The sequence below is a fragment of the Coregonus clupeaformis genome, chromosome 8, assembly GCF_020615455.1.
Source record: "Coregonus clupeaformis isolate EN_2021a chromosome 8, ASM2061545v1, whole genome shotgun sequence".
Taxonomy (NCBI): domain Eukaryota; kingdom Metazoa; phylum Chordata; class Actinopteri; order Salmoniformes; family Salmonidae; genus Coregonus; species Coregonus clupeaformis.
The window spans coordinates 21,264,141-21,283,913 of record NC_059199.1 but is presented as its reverse complement, the minus strand read 5'-3'; the positions used below and the strand labels follow the sequence as shown (position 1 = coordinate 21,283,913).

General features: G+C 42.5%; 1 protein-coding gene across 1 annotated transcript; it reads right to left on the bottom strand.

Annotated features, from left to right (window-relative positions):
• Positions 1 to 4,109: 4,109 nt before the first annotated feature.
• Positions 4,110 to 6,463, bottom strand: LOC121572730 (liver-expressed antimicrobial peptide 2-like). Its single transcript, XM_041884752.1, has 3 exons — positions 6,145 to 6,463; positions 5,807 to 5,988; positions 4,110 to 4,869 (listed from the first exon to the last, which is right to left on the bottom strand). Exons 1-3 carry the CDS (start codon positions 6,220 to 6,222, stop codon positions 4,830 to 4,832), a joined length of 300 nt encoding a protein of 99 aa, XP_041740686.1. The 5' UTR covers positions 6,223 to 6,463; the 3' UTR covers positions 4,110 to 4,829.
• Between the last annotated feature and the right edge of the window lie 13,310 nt (positions 6,464 to 19,773).

The following is a 19,773-nucleotide window of genomic DNA, read 5'->3' as shown; positions in this document are numbered from 1 at the left end:
TTCTTGCAATCTTGAAAACAGCAGTTTTAATGGCTTTTGTTAACCTCTTCAGGATCGGACCCTTTTTTTAAATTTTCGCCTAAAATGACATACCCAAATCTAAAAGGTATGAAAAATGTATGCACTCACTAACTGTAAGTCGCTCTGGATAAGAGCGTCTGCTAAATGACTAAAATGTAAAATGTAACTGGCTGTAGCTCAGGACCTGAAGCAAGGATATGTATATTATTGATACCATTTGAAAGGAAACACTTTGAAGTTTGTGGAAATGTGAAATTAATGTAGGAGAATATAACACATTAGATCTGGTGAAAGATAATACAAACAAAAAAACGTGCATGTTTTTTGTTTGTTTTGTTCCATCATCTTTGAAATGCAAGAGAAAGGCCACAATATAATATTGCTGTTTAGGCGCAATTTAGATTTTGGCCGCTAGATGGAAGTAGTGTGTATGCAAAGTTTCAGATTGATCCAGTGACGCATTGCAACACTGGACTATTTTGTATCAAGTCTGCACAAATATGACGAATTGGTCAATTAATACATTTTCAAGTACATAAATATAGAGAATATACAAAAATGATATGGTAATACAAAATGTAAGTTTACACACTCCCAGGAATGTCATACATGATGGATCATTAGCTTATACACTAACTTTCACACATCTAGATGGCCGGGCGGGCAGGGTGTGGAGCCAGAGACAGCAAGGGTTTAAACTGCAGAACCCAGTTCCGACATTTGAATATAAAAATTGATTTTATCAAACAAAACTATGCTACATTTTATCTCTGGGACCCTTAGGATGACAAATCAGAGCAAGATTACGGAATGTAAGTACATTATTTACCTTCAGAGGTGAATGTATCAAACCAGTTGCCGTGATACATTTTTTGTTGTTGTGCACTCTCCTCAAACAATAGCATGGCCTTTTTTAACTGTAATAGCTACTGTAAATTGGACAGTGCAGTTAGATTAACAAGAATGTAAGCTTTCTGCCCATATAAGAGTGGGGCTAAATGTAACACCCGGCAATTGCAGGGTGACTTGGGCTACAACGCCTTTCTTCCTCAATATCATTTATTTGGAATGACTTAAAAAATTGTGATGAGATAGATAATATTTTTTGTTGAGCAAGAGTAGTGGAACCAGGGAAAGTGTTGGGGGGAAAATTGTGACATGAAGTGGTGTCTGTGAGAAGTACAGGCAGGGGGCTTCTTATCCCGGATGGCGAGCTACCCTAAGTTACCCTAACAAGTAGGCCTACATTATATTCAGTGTTTATGCAAGTTTTTTGGGACATAAAATTCATCAATATGATAATAACTAGTTAAAAGATCACATTTGAGATCTGGCTAGTGATTAGCCCAATAGGGTAAATGCAGATAGGCAACCCCATTGTTCCGCCTGTTTATTTGCACATTAAAGGTGATAATGTTTATTGCTAAAAGCATACCTGATAATATGGACCATGCATAGACTATATACTGTACATGGCCCAATATGTAAAAATAATTTTAACAAATAATTTTACCAATGTGTTATTGGGCTAATTTCTGGAGATGGAAATTATATTTTAGATGGTGTCAGCATACGTATTTTAATTCATTTTGGAGTAGAATGTCCTTTTAAAAAGTCACCAGAACTGAGCTCCTCAGTCCGTCTATAGTTGAAGTCGGAAGTTTACATACACCTTAGCCAAATACATTTAAACTCAGTTTTTCACAATTCCTGACATTTAATCCTAGTAAAAATGCCCTGTTTTAGGTCAGTTAGGATCACCACTTTATTTTAAGAATGTGAAATGTCAGAATAATAATAGAGAGAATGATTTATTTCAACTTTTATTTATTTCATCACATTCCCAGTGGGTCAGAAGTTTACATACACTCAATTAGTATTTGGTGGCATTGCCTTTAAAATGTTTAACTTGGGTCAAACGTTTCGGGTAGCATTCCACAAGCTTCCCACAATACGTTGGGTGAATTTTGGCCCATTCCTCCTGACAGAGCTGGTGTAACTGAGTCAGGTTTGTAGGCCTCCTTGCTCGCATACGCTTTTTCAGTTCTGCCCACACATTTTCTATTGGATAGAGGTCAGGGCTTTGTGATGGCCACTCCAATACCTTGACTTTGTTGTCCTTAAGCTATTTTGCCACAACTTTGGAAGTATGATTGGGGTCATTGTCCATTTGGAAGACCCATTTGCGACCAAGCTTTAACATCCTGACTGATGTCTTGAGATGTTGCTTCAATATATCCACATCATTTTCCTTCCTCATGATGCCATGTATTTTGTGAAGTGCACCAGTCCCCCCTGCAGCAAAGCACCCCCACAGCATGATGCTGCCACCCCCGTGCTTCATGGTTGGGATGGTGTTCTTTGGCTTGCAAGTACCCCCTTTTTCCTCCAAACATAACAATGGTCATTATGGCCAAAAATATCTATTTTTGTTTCATCAGACCAGAGGACATTTCTCCAAAAAGTATGATCTTTGTCCCCATGTGCAGTTGCAAACCGTAGTCTGGCTTTTTTATGGCGGTTTTGGAGCAGTGGCTTCTTCCTTGCTGAGCGGTCTTTCAGGTTATGTCAATATATAGGACTCGTTTTACTGTGGATATCGATACTTTTGTACCTGTTTTCTCCAGCATCTTCACAAGGTCCTTTGCTGTTGTTCTGGGATTGATTTGCACTTTTCGCACCAAAGTATGTTCATCTCTAGGAGACAGAACGTGTCTCCTTCCTGACACACTGGAATTGTGATACAGTGAATTATAAGTGAAATAATCTGTCTGTAAACAATTGTTGGAAAAATAACTTGTGTCATGCACAAAGTAGATGTCCTAACCGACTTGCCAAAACTATAGTTTGTTAACAAGAAATGTGTGGAGTGGTTGCAAAACGAGTTTTAATGACTCCAACCTAAGTGTATGTAAACTTCCGACTTCAACTGTACATACAAATTATACGAGGGATCCCCCCCCCCCCCACACTGCTACACTGCCTAGAGGTCAAAGTAACCTTTGCTCCATGTCTGTTCTCTTTCTTTTTCTTTCTTTCTTTCTTTCTTTCTTTCTTTCTTTCTTTCTTTCTTTCTTTCTTTCTTTCTTTCTTTCTTTCTTTCTTTCTTTCTTTCTTTCTTTCTTTCTTTCTTTCTTTCTTTCTTTCTTTCTTTCTTTCTTTCTTTCCTTCTTTCTTTCTTTCTTTCTTTCTTTCTTTCTTTCAGCTCAATAAGAGAAGATATACATATGATTTCTTATTATCTAGTTGTAGAAAGAGAAATTGGCATGTTCAGCTCAAATGTTAGTAGTAACAAAAAGTATTTGGGTGCCGTGTTTAAAAGGCATATATTTGAAGAAAGGAAAAACCTGCACTCAATGAAATATTCTTTACATTTTAATGTATTTTTCTTTTTAGCAGAATAGATCTAGTTGACCACGTCATTAGCACTATCAAGTATAATACATGCACTGTGAAAATATATCTGATTCTGATAAAAACCCATGTGTTGCAATCCAGTCAAACTGATACTGTATATCAGACAAGTTCAAGGACACATTTCTAGATGACAAGCAAATATAGTCACCATTACATTAAATGTCCTATAAAAAAAACCATGTGGCTGTGACACTTGTGTGGCATACATTTTGGTAATGTCCAAAAGATAACATACAACATCAAGTCAAACCCTCACCTTGCATAAGAAAGATCCTAAGGAACAACCCGGTTCCTGGAGAGCTACCGTCCGGTAGATTTTCATTCTGTGGGGATTTATTATTCTCATAGATGGATGGGATGACTAACTTAGAAAGAATGCATTAATGATTAAGGCATGGAGGGTCTGGACTGTGCTGATGTGGGTTGTTTCACCTGGCAAGCTGTGATTAATGTGAGGAGCTGTTTTAGGGGGTAAGATAAGATAATAATTTGTGTCTCCAAATACTACACTATACTGCTTCTTTGTGATCTGTGAACCGTCCTTGGACGTAGGAATGGTGTCTAGTGGAGCTGGCTCTTCTCACCATGACAGGTTGTTATGATAAGAACTTATGCCTGGCAACAGTGTGCAACGGTGGAGCGCCAAGAGGCTGGGACCAGCCGGTGCGCCAACGGATTGGCTGAGTAAGTCTAAACCACGCTCAGTCTCTACCCTGATAGGCCCAGCAGAGAGCGGGAACTAAAAACTGTCCGAGTATTTTAAGGAGAACTCATAACAATGGATTAGTTCTCTGTCTGCCCTGCGTGGTATTTCAGGGAGCCCGTTTAAACGAACATCTTATTTACCATTGAAGTGTTTGCATTAATTAAAATACTAGTCTATTTAGAAGACGTGTATTGACCTCTTTTGTTCCTAATACCAGATTTGAATTGACGCAACTTAACAATTCCCACCCTAATCAAGCGCAACTGATTCTAATAATTAGCTGGTTGATGAGCTGAATTAGGTTAGCTACAACTAGGGTTGGAGCGAAAACCTACAGGAGGGTAGCTCTCCAGGAACAGGGTTGGAGAGTCCTGCTCTAAGGAATATCTTAACACCTGATTTAAGATATCTCAACCCTTCATGTACTAGAGATATACATTTTTTGCATGTCATCGACTTTCGTAAAGTCAAAAAGCTAATATACAATCTGCCAATCTCCTTGCTTATTAAAAATCCTAACCCTTACGCTTGGAGGTTTTCTTAAATAGAAACCAGCCATACCATAACTAATAATTGGCTCTGTGGAGGAGAAGGAGGGTTGAGGGGAGCTATGATATATTCCTGGAGAACAAGTCCATGAAGAACTGATTGGGAAAATGTTGGACGTGTTTCTCTGTCATCTCTTCTAGGACTTGATGGCTTGGCTGAACATACAGTGGCCATCCCTGGAGAAGACAGGAGAGGAGAGAGAGAGAGAGGAGAGGGAGAGGGGAGGAGATGAGAGGAGGGGAGGGGAGAGGAGAAGAGAGGAGAGGAAAGTAGAGGGGAGGAAATGACAGGAGAAGAGAAGAGAAGAGAGGAGAAGGAAAGGAGGCAATGAGAGGAGAGGAGTTGAGAGAAAAGGAGAGAAGAGGAGAGGAGAGAGGAGGAGAAGAGAGGAAAGGAGGCAATGAGAAGAGAGAGAAAGATGAGAGGAGAGAGTCGAAAAAGTGTTTAGAATGCAACAAGATTTCACAGTCTCACTTCAGTATTCAACGTTTGTCCAGCGGGGATAAACTTCTATGGATGAAGTGAAAGTAGGTAAGGGTTAAGGTTGTTAAAACAGAAAGAACTTGACGTTTAAGTGTAGGCATTAATTCCTACTGGTTAATGTAAGGGTTAAGGTTTGGGATAAGGTAAAAAATAAATAAAAAATGAGTGCCTAGCACAGGTATTGAACCTGAGATTCTCAGAGCTGAAGAACACAGTTTAAGCCCTTACTGTATCCCCATCCACAATGCTCTAGCAAGCCGCGAGCTTACTAGATGGTTATACAGACTCACGTTGCCCCTAGCGGACGGTATTGAAGGCATCTCCCGATTGGATAAAAGTCAAATACTGAAATCTATCTGGTGTGAATAAATCAACTTAATCTATCTGTAGAATAAATTAACTTCAAAAAGGTACATTTCTTGTTCAGTTCTCTTCAATTAAAAACCATAAAAGTGGAAACAGACATGCAAGGCAACAATGTAACGTTGTTGAATCGTACTCCAACATTTTGGCACCTACGCCATGCACTGTAACTAATGATGGAACATTTTGACTCACAGATGTTGCCTAGGTGTGTGTGTGTTTGTGTGTGTGTGTGTGTGTGTGTGTGCGTGTCTGCGTGTTATTTACCTGCAGATTACAGTGGAGCACTCGTAGTTGTTCTGACAGTACGCCCCGAAGGGTTTAGTACACATGGTCCTCCACAGCGGGGTCATACGTGCTGTCCTCCTCAGTACCCTCTGACCCGGACCCGGCTGGAGCTGACCAGAGCTGGGCTGGATGTCTGCAGAGGGAACAGGGCTCGAAGACACCTGACACATATACACAGACATAATCAATGAGCTACGGTTGTTCATACTGTTGTTTGTTAAAAAAAAGAAGAAAAATGCTTGGTCTGATTAAAAACATAACATCAAAGTGTGTCTTCATATTCTCTCATATTCTTTACACAAGGTTTTCAGTCTTACTTGTTGAGCGAGCACCAGAGACACCAGACACCATGCAAAGGCTGTCCTGCTACTGAAGTAGTGGTGATGGTCCTGCATGTTTGACTGACGAAGTTGAGGTCCGATGATACAGATAGACAGAGGTAGATACAGGCTAGAGACAGGCTAGAGACACAGGCTAGATGCAGCCAAACACAACTAAAACAGGTAGACAGAGCTCGAGACACAACTAGAGACAGGTAGACAGAGGTGCTATACTGGTCTGGTGAAGCCTAATCTATATTCAATAGTTTTACAGAGTCTGTGTAGCTCCGGCTGGCATCGTCTCTCTCCTCTCCTCAGTCTCAGTTAGCAGTGACAGCAGAACTAGACTGTTCCTCCTCCTCCTTATACTCTCCCACACGTGCTTATCAGTCTCTCTCTCTCTCTCTCTCTCTCTCTCTCTCTCTCTCTCTCTCTCTCTCTCTCTCTCTCTCTCTCTCTCTCTCTCTCTCTCTCTCTCTCTCTCTCTCTCTCTCTCTCTCTCTCTCGTAAACATGAGAAGGGGGAGGTTGAAGGGGGGGTGTTAAGACAGAAGAGAGTTTGAGTCCTTCCCTGTCATAAAAGATAAGGCCCTCTGGATAGAAAATGCACAGTATCCTGAGCATAACCCTTAAGGGAGGACATGTGAAACTGACCGTAGACCAGTATTTAGCTTGGTTGTCTTATAGCACTTTACAGTAGCGCTATCTTATAACACTACAGTTGAAATAGGGAATTTCCAGGTCAAACAAAAGGTTTAAAACAAGTTGCAACAGGGAGACAACCTCCAGGATAGAAGCATAGAAAATGTCTAACTCGCTTTCTCTAAGCAAGCCCTTCTATTCTAATCTCACAGCACTAAAAACTCTGTAAACACCCGCCATTAACAATCAGTGTCCTCGGTCCTTTTACCTACAGTCTGGCATCAATCATTATCAACAGATATGAGAACAATCCATAACATTCAGAATCAAGTCTAGTGACCTTCAACCCGTACACAAATGTGTCACAAATAGAACACTGGAAATCATGTGTATTACAGAAAGGGAAAACATGTAAATATAATAGGCATTGTGTTAATTACTCTTAACTGAATATTAACTTTGTTCATCTTAAATGTCCTCAACAGTAATGGTTTCCAAGCAAGCTGACACAGTTACGTGAAATTACATGAAATTGTATGACTGAGCACATACGGTATAGATTCCTGGAATGTGTGCATCATAAAAGCATGAGTGAGAAACCATGTGTCACCACATCTGCATAAAAGTCATGAAGAAATCATGAGGCGAAAAGACATCAGAACCGCTTTATTAGAACCGGGTCCAGTTCCAAAGCTAAACAAAGGTCCTGACTTTCTGTCTTACTAACTCTGTAATCTGGATCGAACATGGAACATGCTTTTATTTGTGTTTCTCAAAGTTAAAATGATTTTATCTTTCACCTATATTAGAACAACACAGCTTAATTATTACAGAACATCAACCCATTTAGGCCTGCTATTATGTAACTGGATGTAGATAGATTTATCTCTTGCATGTTATTGTTTCAGAAACAAAAAAACTATTTTGACACATTGAATCTCTTGCAAGGACAGCATTTTATTTTAATTTAAGGAGGTATCAAAGTATTCACGATAATGAAAGTCCAAAGTTCTGAGGTATATGTTGTGAGTTCTAATTTCTAAGTTCAGAGTTCTAAGTTCTGACAACATAATTAGAAGGCTATCTAAGATAATATTCAGTCTCTCATACACACAAAAAGCTTATTTATCTCAAATCTTGAGCGCAAATTTGTTCACATCCCTGTTGGTGAGCATTTCTTATTTGCCAAGATAATCCATCTACATGACAGGTGTGGCATATCAAAAAGCTGAGTAAACAGCATGATCATTACACAGGTGCACCTTGTACTGGGGAAAATAAAAGGCCACTCAAAAATCTGCAGTTCTGTCACACAACACGATGCCACAGATGCCACAGTATCTCAGGTTTTGAGGGAGCGTGCAATTGCCATGCTGACTGCAGGAATGTCCACCAGAGCTGTTGCAAGATAAGTTCATGTTAATTTCTCTACCATTAGCCACCTTCATCGTCATTTTAGAGAATTTGGCAGTATGTCCAACCGGCCTCACAACCACAGACCACGTGTAACCACACCAGCCTAGGACCGTCACATCCAGCTTCTTCTCCTGCGGGATCGTCTGAGACCAGCCACACGGATAGTTGATGAAATTGTGGGTTTGCACAACTGAAAAATGTCTACACAAACTGTCAGAAACCGTCTCAGGGAAGTTCAGCTGCGTGCTCATCGTCCTCACCAGGGTCTTGACATGACTGCAGTTCGGCGTCATAACCGACTTCAGTGGGCAAATCCTCACCTTCAATGGCCACTGGCACGCTGGAGAAGTGTGCTCTTCATGGATGAGTCCCGGTCTCAACTGTACCGGGCAAATGGCAGACAGTGTGTGTGGCGTCGTGTGGGCGAGCGGTTTGATGATGTCAACAATGTGAACAGAGTGCCCCATGGTGGCGTGGGGTTATGTTATGGGCAGGCATAAGCTACGGAACACAATTGCATTTTATCGATGGCAATTTGAATGCACAGAGATACCGTGATGAGATCCTGAGGCCCATTGTCGTGCCATTCATCCGCGGCCATCACCTCATGCTTCAGCATAATAATGCACGGCCCCATGTTGCAAGGATCTGTACACAGTTCCTGGAAGCTGAAAATGTCCCAGTTCTTCCATGGCCTGCATACACACCAGACATGTCACCCATTGACCATGTTTGGGATGCTCTGGATCGTCGTGTACGACAGCGTGTTCCAGTTCCCACCACATCCAGCAACTTCGCACAGCCATTGAAGAGGAGTGGGACAACATGCCACAGGCCACAATCAACAGCCTGATCAACTCTATGCGAAGGAGATGTGTCACGCTGCATGAGGCAAATGGTGGTCACAACAGATACTGACTGGTTTTCTGATCCACGCCCTTACCTTTTTTTTAAGGTATCTGTGACCAACAGATGCATATCTGTATTCCCAGTCATGTGACATCCATAGATTAGGGACTAATTAATTTATTTCAATTGGCTGATTTCCATATGAACTGTAACTCAGTAAAATCTTTGAAATTGTTGCATGTTGCGTTTATATTTTTGTTCAGTGTATATAGATAAGTACATGTGAAAATATATTCTAAAATACATTCTTTAATGTATTTCAGAATGTATTTTGAAATAAATTAAATACATTTTCCGATGCATTTAACATATTATAATATACACTGAGTGTACAAAACATTAGGAACACCTTCCTAATATTGAGTTGCAACCCCCCCCCCTTTTGCCCTCAGAACAGCCTCAATTCGTTGGGGCATGAACTCTACAAGGTGTCAAAAAAATTCCACAGGGGTGCTGGCTCATGTTGACTCCAATGCTTCCCACAGTTGTGTCAAGTTGGCTGGATGTAAAAAAATTAAGACAGACACAAATGTCAAGTTCAATAGCCATGTTCAAGCATTGAACAAGTCTCTACATACGGAGTCCGGGGAACAGCTCAGCTAGTCTGTTACCTATCAACCAGACTCCGTAACATCATCCTTTTCAATAGAAAGTGCAAACATAACAACAAAACATTAAGTCATAACAAATGAAAATGCATTACATTTTCTTTTTACTTCAGTTGTCATCTTCCTATTTTTCTTTTTTTCTTTTTTTCTAACAGAGGACAAGTTAACAGTCCCTTGCTTACAGAGTAAGCCTGTCCGGTGGCTTACACAGCCGACCCACCCGTGAGTAAGTGTGGGCTCTGACAGGGGTTGGACTAGGGCCAGGAGCTGGAGAGCTTGGTGGGGTAGAAGCCTCACCCTCAGTTGGCTCATGTCTCAATTCTGTGCCCCTTGCCCTTAGGCCTGGACTGTGATCCAGCTAATCTAGGTGAGGGTATGGTGTGTTATGGTTTGTTGTCTGCTCTGCTATGCGCAGATCCCCCGATTGCAATGATAGAGGGAGCCACCGACATCCACCAGGTAAGAACGTGGTGCAACTCTCTGTAGACACGTGCCCAGCCTCCAAAGTCCTGTGTGGTCTCCCGATAGCGGTTTCATCCTTATCGTTTCACCCACCTCCAGCTCTGGTAGGTGTCAAGGGCGTCAGTGAATTGCGGTGGGCGAAGTCAAACGCAGGACACAGAGCTTATCCGAAACGTACTTTACTTGAAAGTAAACTGAGCATAATACAATCTCCACACAGGGAGGAAAATAACCCGCACACTAACGACAGCCGATAACGAATACACTCACACACAACACACAGTGTACGACAGAGGGTTAAATAGGGAAGACAATACAACATAATGGGAAACAGGTGTACATAATCAAGACAAAACAAGTCTAACACAGAAACATGGATCGGTAGCAGCTAGTACTCCGGTGACGACGAACGCCGAAGCCTGACCGAGCAAGGAGGAGGAGCAGCCTCGGCTGAATCCGTGACAGTAGGTCTCGAGCAGTCCGGTCGTAGAAGTACTTAGCGAGCTGCTTTCTGTGGCGCAGATAGTCCACGAAGCAGGGGTCAAGTAGCTTGTTAGCTACGTTGATGGTAGTGTTCAGACGTCTGGACAGAAGGCGTTGCGCTGGACTGCTGTCCATGTTTTCAGTGGGTGTGTTCCTCCACTGTACGATAGCTTTCCAGGGGTTGTTGCTGTCACACAAGGCCTTGCGTAACAGTTTTTTTTGCAATTTTGACAGCTGACTCTGCCTAGCCATTTGCCTTTGCGTGCCTTGGAGAGGAGGTCACGTGGTCAAACTCCCATTTTGAGTCGAAACACTTGAAGTGTGCTGTGAATTGTGGGCCATTGTCGGTGATAACCTTGTCCGGCTGGCCTTGCCTTGCAAACTGCGCCTTGCAGCGCTTAATGACCGTCTCTGCAGACAAGTCAGGGAGCAGTTAAATTTCCCAAAAGTCAGAGTAGTGATCAACGATGAGAAGATAGTCCTTTTGTCTGTGGCTGAATAAGTCCACATTGACAATTTGCCAGGCCCTTGTGGGCAGTTTGTGCGACTTCATGGTTTCCTTTTGCTGTTCCTGTGCGTACTCGTTGCATGTGGTACAGCTGCTGACAACGTCTTTAATTTCTGCTTGCATGTTTGGCCAGTATAATGTTTTGCGTGCCTGGCGGTAGCATGCGTCACCTCCGACGTGACTGGAATGTATGCGGGTAAGCATCTCTGGACGTAGTGATTTGAGGATAATGACCTTCTGACCTCTGAACAAGATGCCATTTTCCACGCTAATCTCATCTCGAAAGGTCCAGTATTATCTCAGTGTGAAAGGTGTCTTCTCTTTCAGTGAATGTAGGTGTTCGTCCTTGTCAGTGTGTTGCCTGATCTGGGCTAAGCGGTGATCTGTGATCTGATCTGTTTAAGTAGTCTGCCTGATTGATCTGTTGAACATCTTGTTGTTCCTGCTGTAGCGAACAAATGGCATGTCGCTGATAGGCAGTGCCTCTGCCTGTACATTGTGCTGTTGCCCTGCTCAGTGTCGCTGATGTACATCTCTGGTCCCGGCTTGTAGACGACCTTCAGGCTGTAGTTTTGCAGAGTCAGGAGCATGCATTGAAGCCTCTTGGGCGCGTTGAGGAGAGATTTACTGAATATGGCAATGAGTGGTTTGTGGTCAGTTTCAGCGGTGACCAGCTCTCGACCATAGAAGTAGTGATGGAAGCGCTGGCAGGAGAAGACGATGCTGGGGCACTCTTTCTCAATTTGTGCATAGTTTTGTTCGGTGGGGGTGAGCGCTTTCAAGGCAAATGCAACAGGCTGGCCTTCCTGCATAAGGCAGCATCCAAGTCCACTTTGGCTGGAGTCGCTCTGGATTGTGACAGGCTTCGTAATGTCGTAGTGGCGCAACACTGGCATGGATGAAGCCAGAGATTTCATCTACTGCACCGCGGCCTCGTGTTTGGGTAGCCAGTGCCATGGTGTGTCTTTGTCCAGCAGCCGGCGCAGAGGTTCACAGACTGCTGATAGGTGTGGCATGAACTTAGCAAGATAGATTGCAAAGCCAATGAGATGCTGCACTCCTTTTGCATCAGAGGGGTTTGGCATGTCGAGGATCGCTCTGACTTTGTCTGGGTCCAGCTTCAGGCCTTTGGCTGAGAGAATGTGGCCATGGAAGTGGACGTCTTTCAACTTGAACTGCAGCTTCTTCAGGCCAAGGCGCAGCTTAACTGATCGGCAGCGCTCCATCAGTGCCAGGAGCTTCACATCGTGGTCACATTCTGCTTCTTCGTCTGTGTCAACACAGCCTACGATCAGGACATCATCAGCGATGGGTTCAATGCCCTTGAGGCCAGCCAGTAACTCGTGCTGCTTGCGTTGGTATACCTCAGGCGCCACGGAGACACCAAACGGGCGCTTGAGCCAGCATTTCCGACCCCAGGGGGTCCAGTAGGTAGTCATGAAGCTGCTTTCTTTGTCCAGCTTGCATTGCAGGAATGCATCTTGGGCATCCACCAAGGTGAAAATCCTGGCCTTGGGAAGCTTGTAGAGGACATCCTCCAGTGTTGGCATGATGTAGTGGGAGCGTTTCAGTGCTTGGTTCAGATGCTTTGGGTCGATGCAGACCCTCAGCTTCTCTGGCTTTTTCACTATGACCATATTTCTGATCCAGTCAGTTGGTTCAGGCACAGATATCATGTAGCCATAGGCCTCATACTTGTCCAGCTGGGCCTTCACAGCCACTTTCATCGCAATGGGCACATTGCGAGGAGCACACTGGATTGGAGTGACACTCTCATCCAATTCAAAGTGTACCTCCCCAGGTACTGCTTCAACAGGCCTGTTGACTACATCATCATATCTGCTGAGTAGTTGTTCTTTGGACAGGGGTCCATGCTGGACATGCTCCACGATGTGCAGGTCATTTGGTATGGTGAACTGCATCAGTCCCAGGCGTTCACATGTAGAGCCTGAGAGAAGAGGATGTTGACTGGTTTTCACAATCTCAAACTCCAGCTTGTGTTTGTGTCCCCGAATAACACATTCGGTCTCAAAGATGCCCATAGAGCTCATTAGCTCTCCTGAGAACAGCTGTAGTTTAGTATCGCTGGGCAAGAGATGTGTCAGGTGCCAGATGGAGTTTGTCTTTGTAGCTCATTATATTACACATAGCACCAGAATCCAGTCGACATTGTTGCAACTTGTTGTGTAATCGTAGTGTCATAAACCATTTCTTCCCTCTTGAGTGTACAATGGATTCATGCATGTAAATGTCACTTTCACTGCTCTGCTCTGAACACTGAGTGACATCATCAACACAGTGAATCTTGCCCTCACGCACTCTACTTTTACTTTTGAGACACACTTTTGCAAAGTGATAATTAGTTCCACAAGCTCTGCATGGTTTTCCATAGGCAGGTCAGTGCTCTTTGCCTCTTGCGTGTGCATTTCCAAGTATTTGCATGCTATGGGGCTGTCTGTGTTCGCAATTCGTGGTGAATTACTCTGCCTCGATTGGTTTTGTCTGAATGTTTGCCTGGCAACATCATGAACAGTATTAGCGTCAGTGCGTGGGGTTTCGATTCCTATTGTTCTCATTCTCATGTCAGTGACTTCGGCAGTGCGGCACATTTCAATGGCAGTTACTAATGTTAAGCCTCTCTCTCTTAGTAGATGCCGGCGCATGTCCTCATTTGCAATTACCAGTACTATTTTGTCACGAATCAGTTCATCTTTCAATCCCCCGTATTCACAAGTAGCTGATCTTTCTCTCAAACGGGTTACAAAGTTGTGTACTGACTCACCCTCTTCCTGTTTGGAGCTTCCAAAAATGAACCGCTCATAAATTACGTTTGAAGTAATTCTCCAATGCATCCAGTATGGCCTTTGCATCACCCTGTTGTTGTGCTGTGAGGGTGAGATTGTGCCGGTAGATGTGCCTGCATTTGCTGCCTATTAAGCTCCTCAGAGTTGCCGCTTGGACCTCGTTGGGATTTTCATGTAGACCGTTCGCCAGCGCATAGTCCTCGAATTCATCCCTGAAGTTGTCCCAATTAGTACTCCAATCCCCTGTGAGAACCATGGGTTTTGGTGGTGGAATGTTTCGCTGCCATAGCGATGGAATAGAAGATCTCTTTGCCTTCAGCCAGAGGTAGGTAGGGATGCTAGCTAGCCAGCTAACGACGAGTTGATCAGTGGTGTAACTAACGTTAGCAGCTGACGACGGCGTGTTCGCATATGGAACGTAACTGCGCCTATAATGTACTTAGCTACAAAAATAAATATGTGTGGTTTTCGAGCCACTTTTGATACCACATTTCTGCATGATATGTTAGATTAAAGAATAAAGACAGACCCAAATGTCAAGTTCAATAGCCATGTTTAAGCACTGTACAAGTCCCTACATACGGGGTCCGGGGAACAGCCCAGCTAGTCGATTACCTATCAACTAGACTCCGTAACACATTCTTGATACACGAGAAACTATTGAGCAGCATTGCAGTTATTGACACACTGAAACCCCGGTGTGTCTGGCACCTACTACCATACCCCGTTCAAAGGCACTTAAATATTTTGTCTTGTCCATTCACCCTCTGAATGGCACACATACACAATCCATATCTCAACTGTCTCAAAGCTTTTTAAAAAAGTATCCTCCCCTTCATCTACTCTGATGAAGGGGTTTTAACAATCACCATCAATAAGGGATCATAGCTTTCACCTTGATTCACCTGGTCAGTCTATGTCATGGAAAGAGCAGGTGTTCCTGATGTTTTGTACACTCAGTGTACATTTGACATACATTTAGATATACACTACCGTTCAAAAGTTTGTGGTCACTTAGAAATGTCCTTGTTTTCCATGAAAACATACATGAAATGAGTTTGAATAGGAAATATAGCAAAATGAACAGGAAATGTAGTCATTGACAAGGTTAGAAATAATGATTTTTAATTGAAATAATAATCGTGTCCTTCAAACTTTGCTTTCGTCATAGAATCCTCAATTTACAGCAATTACAGCCTTGCAGACCTTTGGCATTCTAGTTGTCAATTTGTTGAGGTCATCTGAAGAGATTTCACCCCATGCTTCCTGAAGAACCTCCCACAAGTTGGATTGGCTTGATGGGCACTTCTTACGGTCAAGCTGCTCCCACAACAGCTCAATAGGGTTGAGATCCGGTGACTGTGCTGGCCACTCCATTATAGACAGAATACCAGCTGACTGCTTCTTCCCTAAATAGTTATTGCATAGTTTGGAGCTGTGCTTTGGGTCATTGTCCTGTTGTAGGAGGAAATTGGCTCCAATCAAGCGCCGTCAACAGTGTATGGCATGGAGTGATAGCCTTCCTTCTTCAAGATCCCTTTTACCCTGTACAAATCTCCCACTTTACCACCACCAAAGCACCCCCAGACCATACCATTGCCTCCACCATGCTTGACAGATGGCATCAAGCACTTCTCCAGCATATTTTCATTTGGTCTGCGTCTCACAAATGTTCTTCTTTGTGATCTGAACACCTCAAACTTCGATTCATCTGTCCATAACACTTTTTTCCAATCTTCCTCTGTCCAGTGTCTGTGTTCTTTTGCCCATCTTAATATTTTCTTTTTATTGGCCAGTCTGAGATATGGCTTTTTCTTTGCAACTCTGCCTAGAAGGTCAACATCCCGGAGTCGCCTCTTCACTGTTGACGTTGAGACTGGTGTTTTGCGGGTACTATTTAATGAAGCTGCCAGTTGAGGACCTGTGAGGCATCTGTTTCTCAAACTAGACACTCCAATGTATTTGTCCTCAGTTGTGCACCGGGGCCTCCCACTCCTCTTTCTATTCTGGTTAGAGCCTGTTTGCGCTGTTCTGTGATGGGAGTAGTACACAGCGTTGTACGAGATCTTCAGTTTCTTGGCAATTTCTCGCATGGAATAGCCTTCATTTCTCAGAACAAGAATAGACTGACGAGTTTCAGAAGAAAGTTATTTGTTTCTGGACATTTTGAGCCTGTAATCGAACCCACAGTTGCTGATGCTCCAGATACTCAACTAGTCTCAAGAAGGCCAGTTTTATTGCTTCTTTAATCAGCACAACAGTTTTCAGCTGTGCTAACATAATTGCAAAAGGGATTTCTACTGATCAATTGGCCTTTTAAAATGATAAACTTGGATTAGCCAACACAACGTGACATTGGAACACAGGACTGATGGTTGCTGATAATGGGCCTCTGTACGCCTATGGAGATATTCCATAAAAAATCAGCCGTTTCCAGCTACAATAGCCATTTACAACATTAAGAATGTCTATTTTAATGGACAAAAAAATTGCTTTTCTTTCGAAAACAATAACATTTCGAAGTGACCCCAAACTTTTGAACGGTAGTGTACATTTTGAATACATTCCGTAATATATGTATATATTTTTATACATTATTTAGCAAATTGTTTATATTTCACATGTATCCTGACCCAATTGGGTCTCGCTTTAAATGACGTGCAACTTATAAAGGCTTCATAAAGCCTTCATAAAGCCTTCATAAACACTACATAAATGTGTTACAAATCATCTATAACCGTACGTCATGCTTTATAAAGGGTTCATAAATGTGTTATAACGGTGTGGCATAACCGTCAATGTAAAATGTGACATAACCCACTATGTCAAATATAACATAAACCTGTGATTTATAAAGGGTAGCATAAGCACCCCTTAATAAAGTCCTTACAAATCATATTAAATTGAGGCTTCACAAAGGATTTATAACCCTGTCATGCATCTTGGTAGAGCATTGCAGCGCCAGGATATTGGGTTTGATTCCTGGGACCACCCTCACGTAAAAATGTATTCACGCATGACTGTAAGTCGCTTTGCATTAAAGCGGCTGCTAAATTTTATATATAATACTGAACAAAATGATAAACCCAACATGCAACAATTTCAACAATTTTACTGAGTTACTGTTCATATAAGGAAAAATTTAGGCCCAAATCTATGGATTTCACATAACTGGGCAGCGGTGCAGCCTGGGAGGGCATAGGCCCACGACTTGGGAGCCAGGCCCACCCACTGGGGAGCCAGGCCCAGCCAATCAGAATGAGTTTTTCCCCACAAAAGGGCTTTATTACAGACAGAAATACTCCTCAGTTTCATCAGCTGTCCGGGTGGCTGGTCTGAGACGATCCCCCAGGTGAAGAAGCTGGATGTGGAGGTCCGGGCTGGCGTGGTTACACATGGTCTGTCTGTTTTTCCAGGTTTCGGATTTCCCACATGTTTTCTGGTTTACCCAACTTTTTTCACACTTTTTAAATAGAAAAACAACAAAATTAGATTTTCTGTGTTCACAAGAATGCTTAAACCACATTAGGGGCAGACTTCTCAGGTTTTCTGTAGTGCAGCAAGCGTACATGTGATGTGATTCGGCCGCCAATGGAATGGGTGGAGTAAAAGGCCAGCAACACTGTATTATTCAGTGTACTTTTTTAGCGTTGCTGACGAGACGCTGATCATGTGATGAGTTAGCAAATCAAATGCCCACTTGTGCTGCCTCTGGACAGTGAAAAACAAGTAAGTTAACCTTTATTTATTGTAATTTCAATTAGTTTGTAGTAGTTAAGTGTTGAGTTAGATTACATACTGTAACTACCTCGATTGTTATTTCAAATAATTTTGGTGACTTCACAGCAGTTGCAACTAACTGAAATGTAACTAGCTAGCAGGCTCAGCTAAATACACATCCCCCTAGATACAGTCACGTCTCATAGTCACGTCATGAGATTTGTAAATGAAAGAGGAATATAATAATATGAATTGAATTGAGTTTCCCATCTCCCCATTTAGAGTTTATTGCGCAGCACAGAAATGCCCTTACCCAGATGTTGTGACAAAGGCATTTCCGAACAGACCTGCTAACTTTGTTGTTACATGCAGTTTCTCTAACAAGAAGAGAGGCAAGAACCATTCGTCCGCCAGCTCAGGGACAAGTTACACTATTCACAGCCCTCTGTAATGTTCAATGTAATTGCATTGCTGGACTTTGTATTGTTTTAAAAATGTACAAATAAAAGGAAATATATGATTTAAACATGTCTTTAATGTTTATTTGTTTTAACTGTTAGTGATGATTCCCTAAGAGTTACTCAATTTGTTTTTATATCATGAAGCCTTTATGCAGGGCCCTCCTGTAGCTCAGTTGGTAGCGCATGGCGCTTGCAACGCCAGGGTTGTGGTTTCGATTCCTACGGGGGGATAAGAGCGTCTGCTAAAATGACTAAAATGTAAAGAAAATGCATGTGTTATAAATGACCAAATAGGGCTGACATTAAATTAAGGACAGCGATATAGAGGCTTTATGAATGTGTTATGAATGACCGAAGGTGTCTATTACAGGACACTAGATAAAGTGTCAATACACACACTACCAGTCAAAAGTTTGGACACACCTACTCATTAAAGGGTTTTCTTTATTTTTACAATTTTTTACATTGTAGAATAGTAGTGTAGATATCAAAACTATGAAAGAACACATATGGAATCATGTAGTAACCATGAGAGTCTTCAAATAGACACCCTTTGCCTTGATGACAGCTTTGCACACTCTTGACATTCTCTCAACCAGCTTCGTGAGGTAGTCACCTGTAAGGCATTTCAATTAACAGGTGTGACTTCTTAAAAGTTAATTTGTGGAATTTCTTTCCTTCTTAATGCATTTGAGCCAATATTTGGTAAAAGACCAAATCCATATTATGGCAAGAACAGCTCAAATAAGCAAAGAGAAATTACATCATTACTTTAAGACATGAAGGTCAGTCAATACAGACAATTTCAAGAACTTTGAACGTTTCTTCAAGTGCAGTCGTAAAAACCATCAAGCTCTATGATGAAACTGGCTCTCATGAGGACCGCCACAGGAATGGAAGACCCAGTGTTACCTCTGCTGCAGAGGATAAGTTCATTAGAGTTACCAGCCTCAGAAATTGCAGCCCAAATAAATGCTTCATAGAGTTCAAGTCACAGACACATCTCAACATCAACTGTTCAGAGGGGACTGTGTGAATCAGGCCTTTATGGTCGAATTGCTGCAAAGAAACCACTACTAAAGGACACCAATAATAAGGAGAGACCTGCTTGGGCCAAGAAAGACGAGCAATGGACATTAGACCGGTGGAAATTTGTGCTTTGGTCTGGAGTCCAAATTGGAGATTATTGGTTGAAACCGCTGTGTCTTTGTGAGACGCGGTGTAAGTGAACGGATGTGTAGTTCCCACTGTAAAGCATGGAGGAGGAGATGTTACGATGTGTGGGTGCTTTGCTGGTGACACTGTCTGTGATTTATTTTACCTAACCAGCATGGCTTCCACAGCATTCTGCAGCGATACGCCATCCCATCTGGTTTGGGCTTAGTGGGACTATCATTTTTTTTCAACAGGACAATGACCCAACACACCTCCAGCCTGTGTAAGGGCTATTTTACCAAGAAGGAGAGTGATGGAGTGCTGTATCAAATGACCTGGCCTCCACAACCACCCGACCTCAACCTAATTGAGATGGTTTGGGATGAGTCAGATGGCAGAGTGAAGTAAAAGCAGCCAAAAAGTGCTCAGTATATGTGGGAACTCCTTCAAGACTGTTGG

Bases quoted from the DNA above. Each gene is read 5' to 3' on its own strand.
- LOC121572730 (XM_041884752.1), bottom strand. From the start codon at position 6,222: ATGCAGGACCATCACCACTACTTCAGTAGCAGGACAGCCTTTGCATGG. The intron at 5,989-6,144 runs GTAAGACTGAAA...TATATGTGTCAG, and splicing joins CTCTGGTGCTCGCTCAACAA to GTGTCTTCGAGCCCTGTTCC. The intron at 4,870-5,806 runs GTAAATAACACG...TGTCTTCTCCAG, and splicing joins TGCTCCACTGTAATCTGCAG to GGATGGCCACTGTATGTTCA.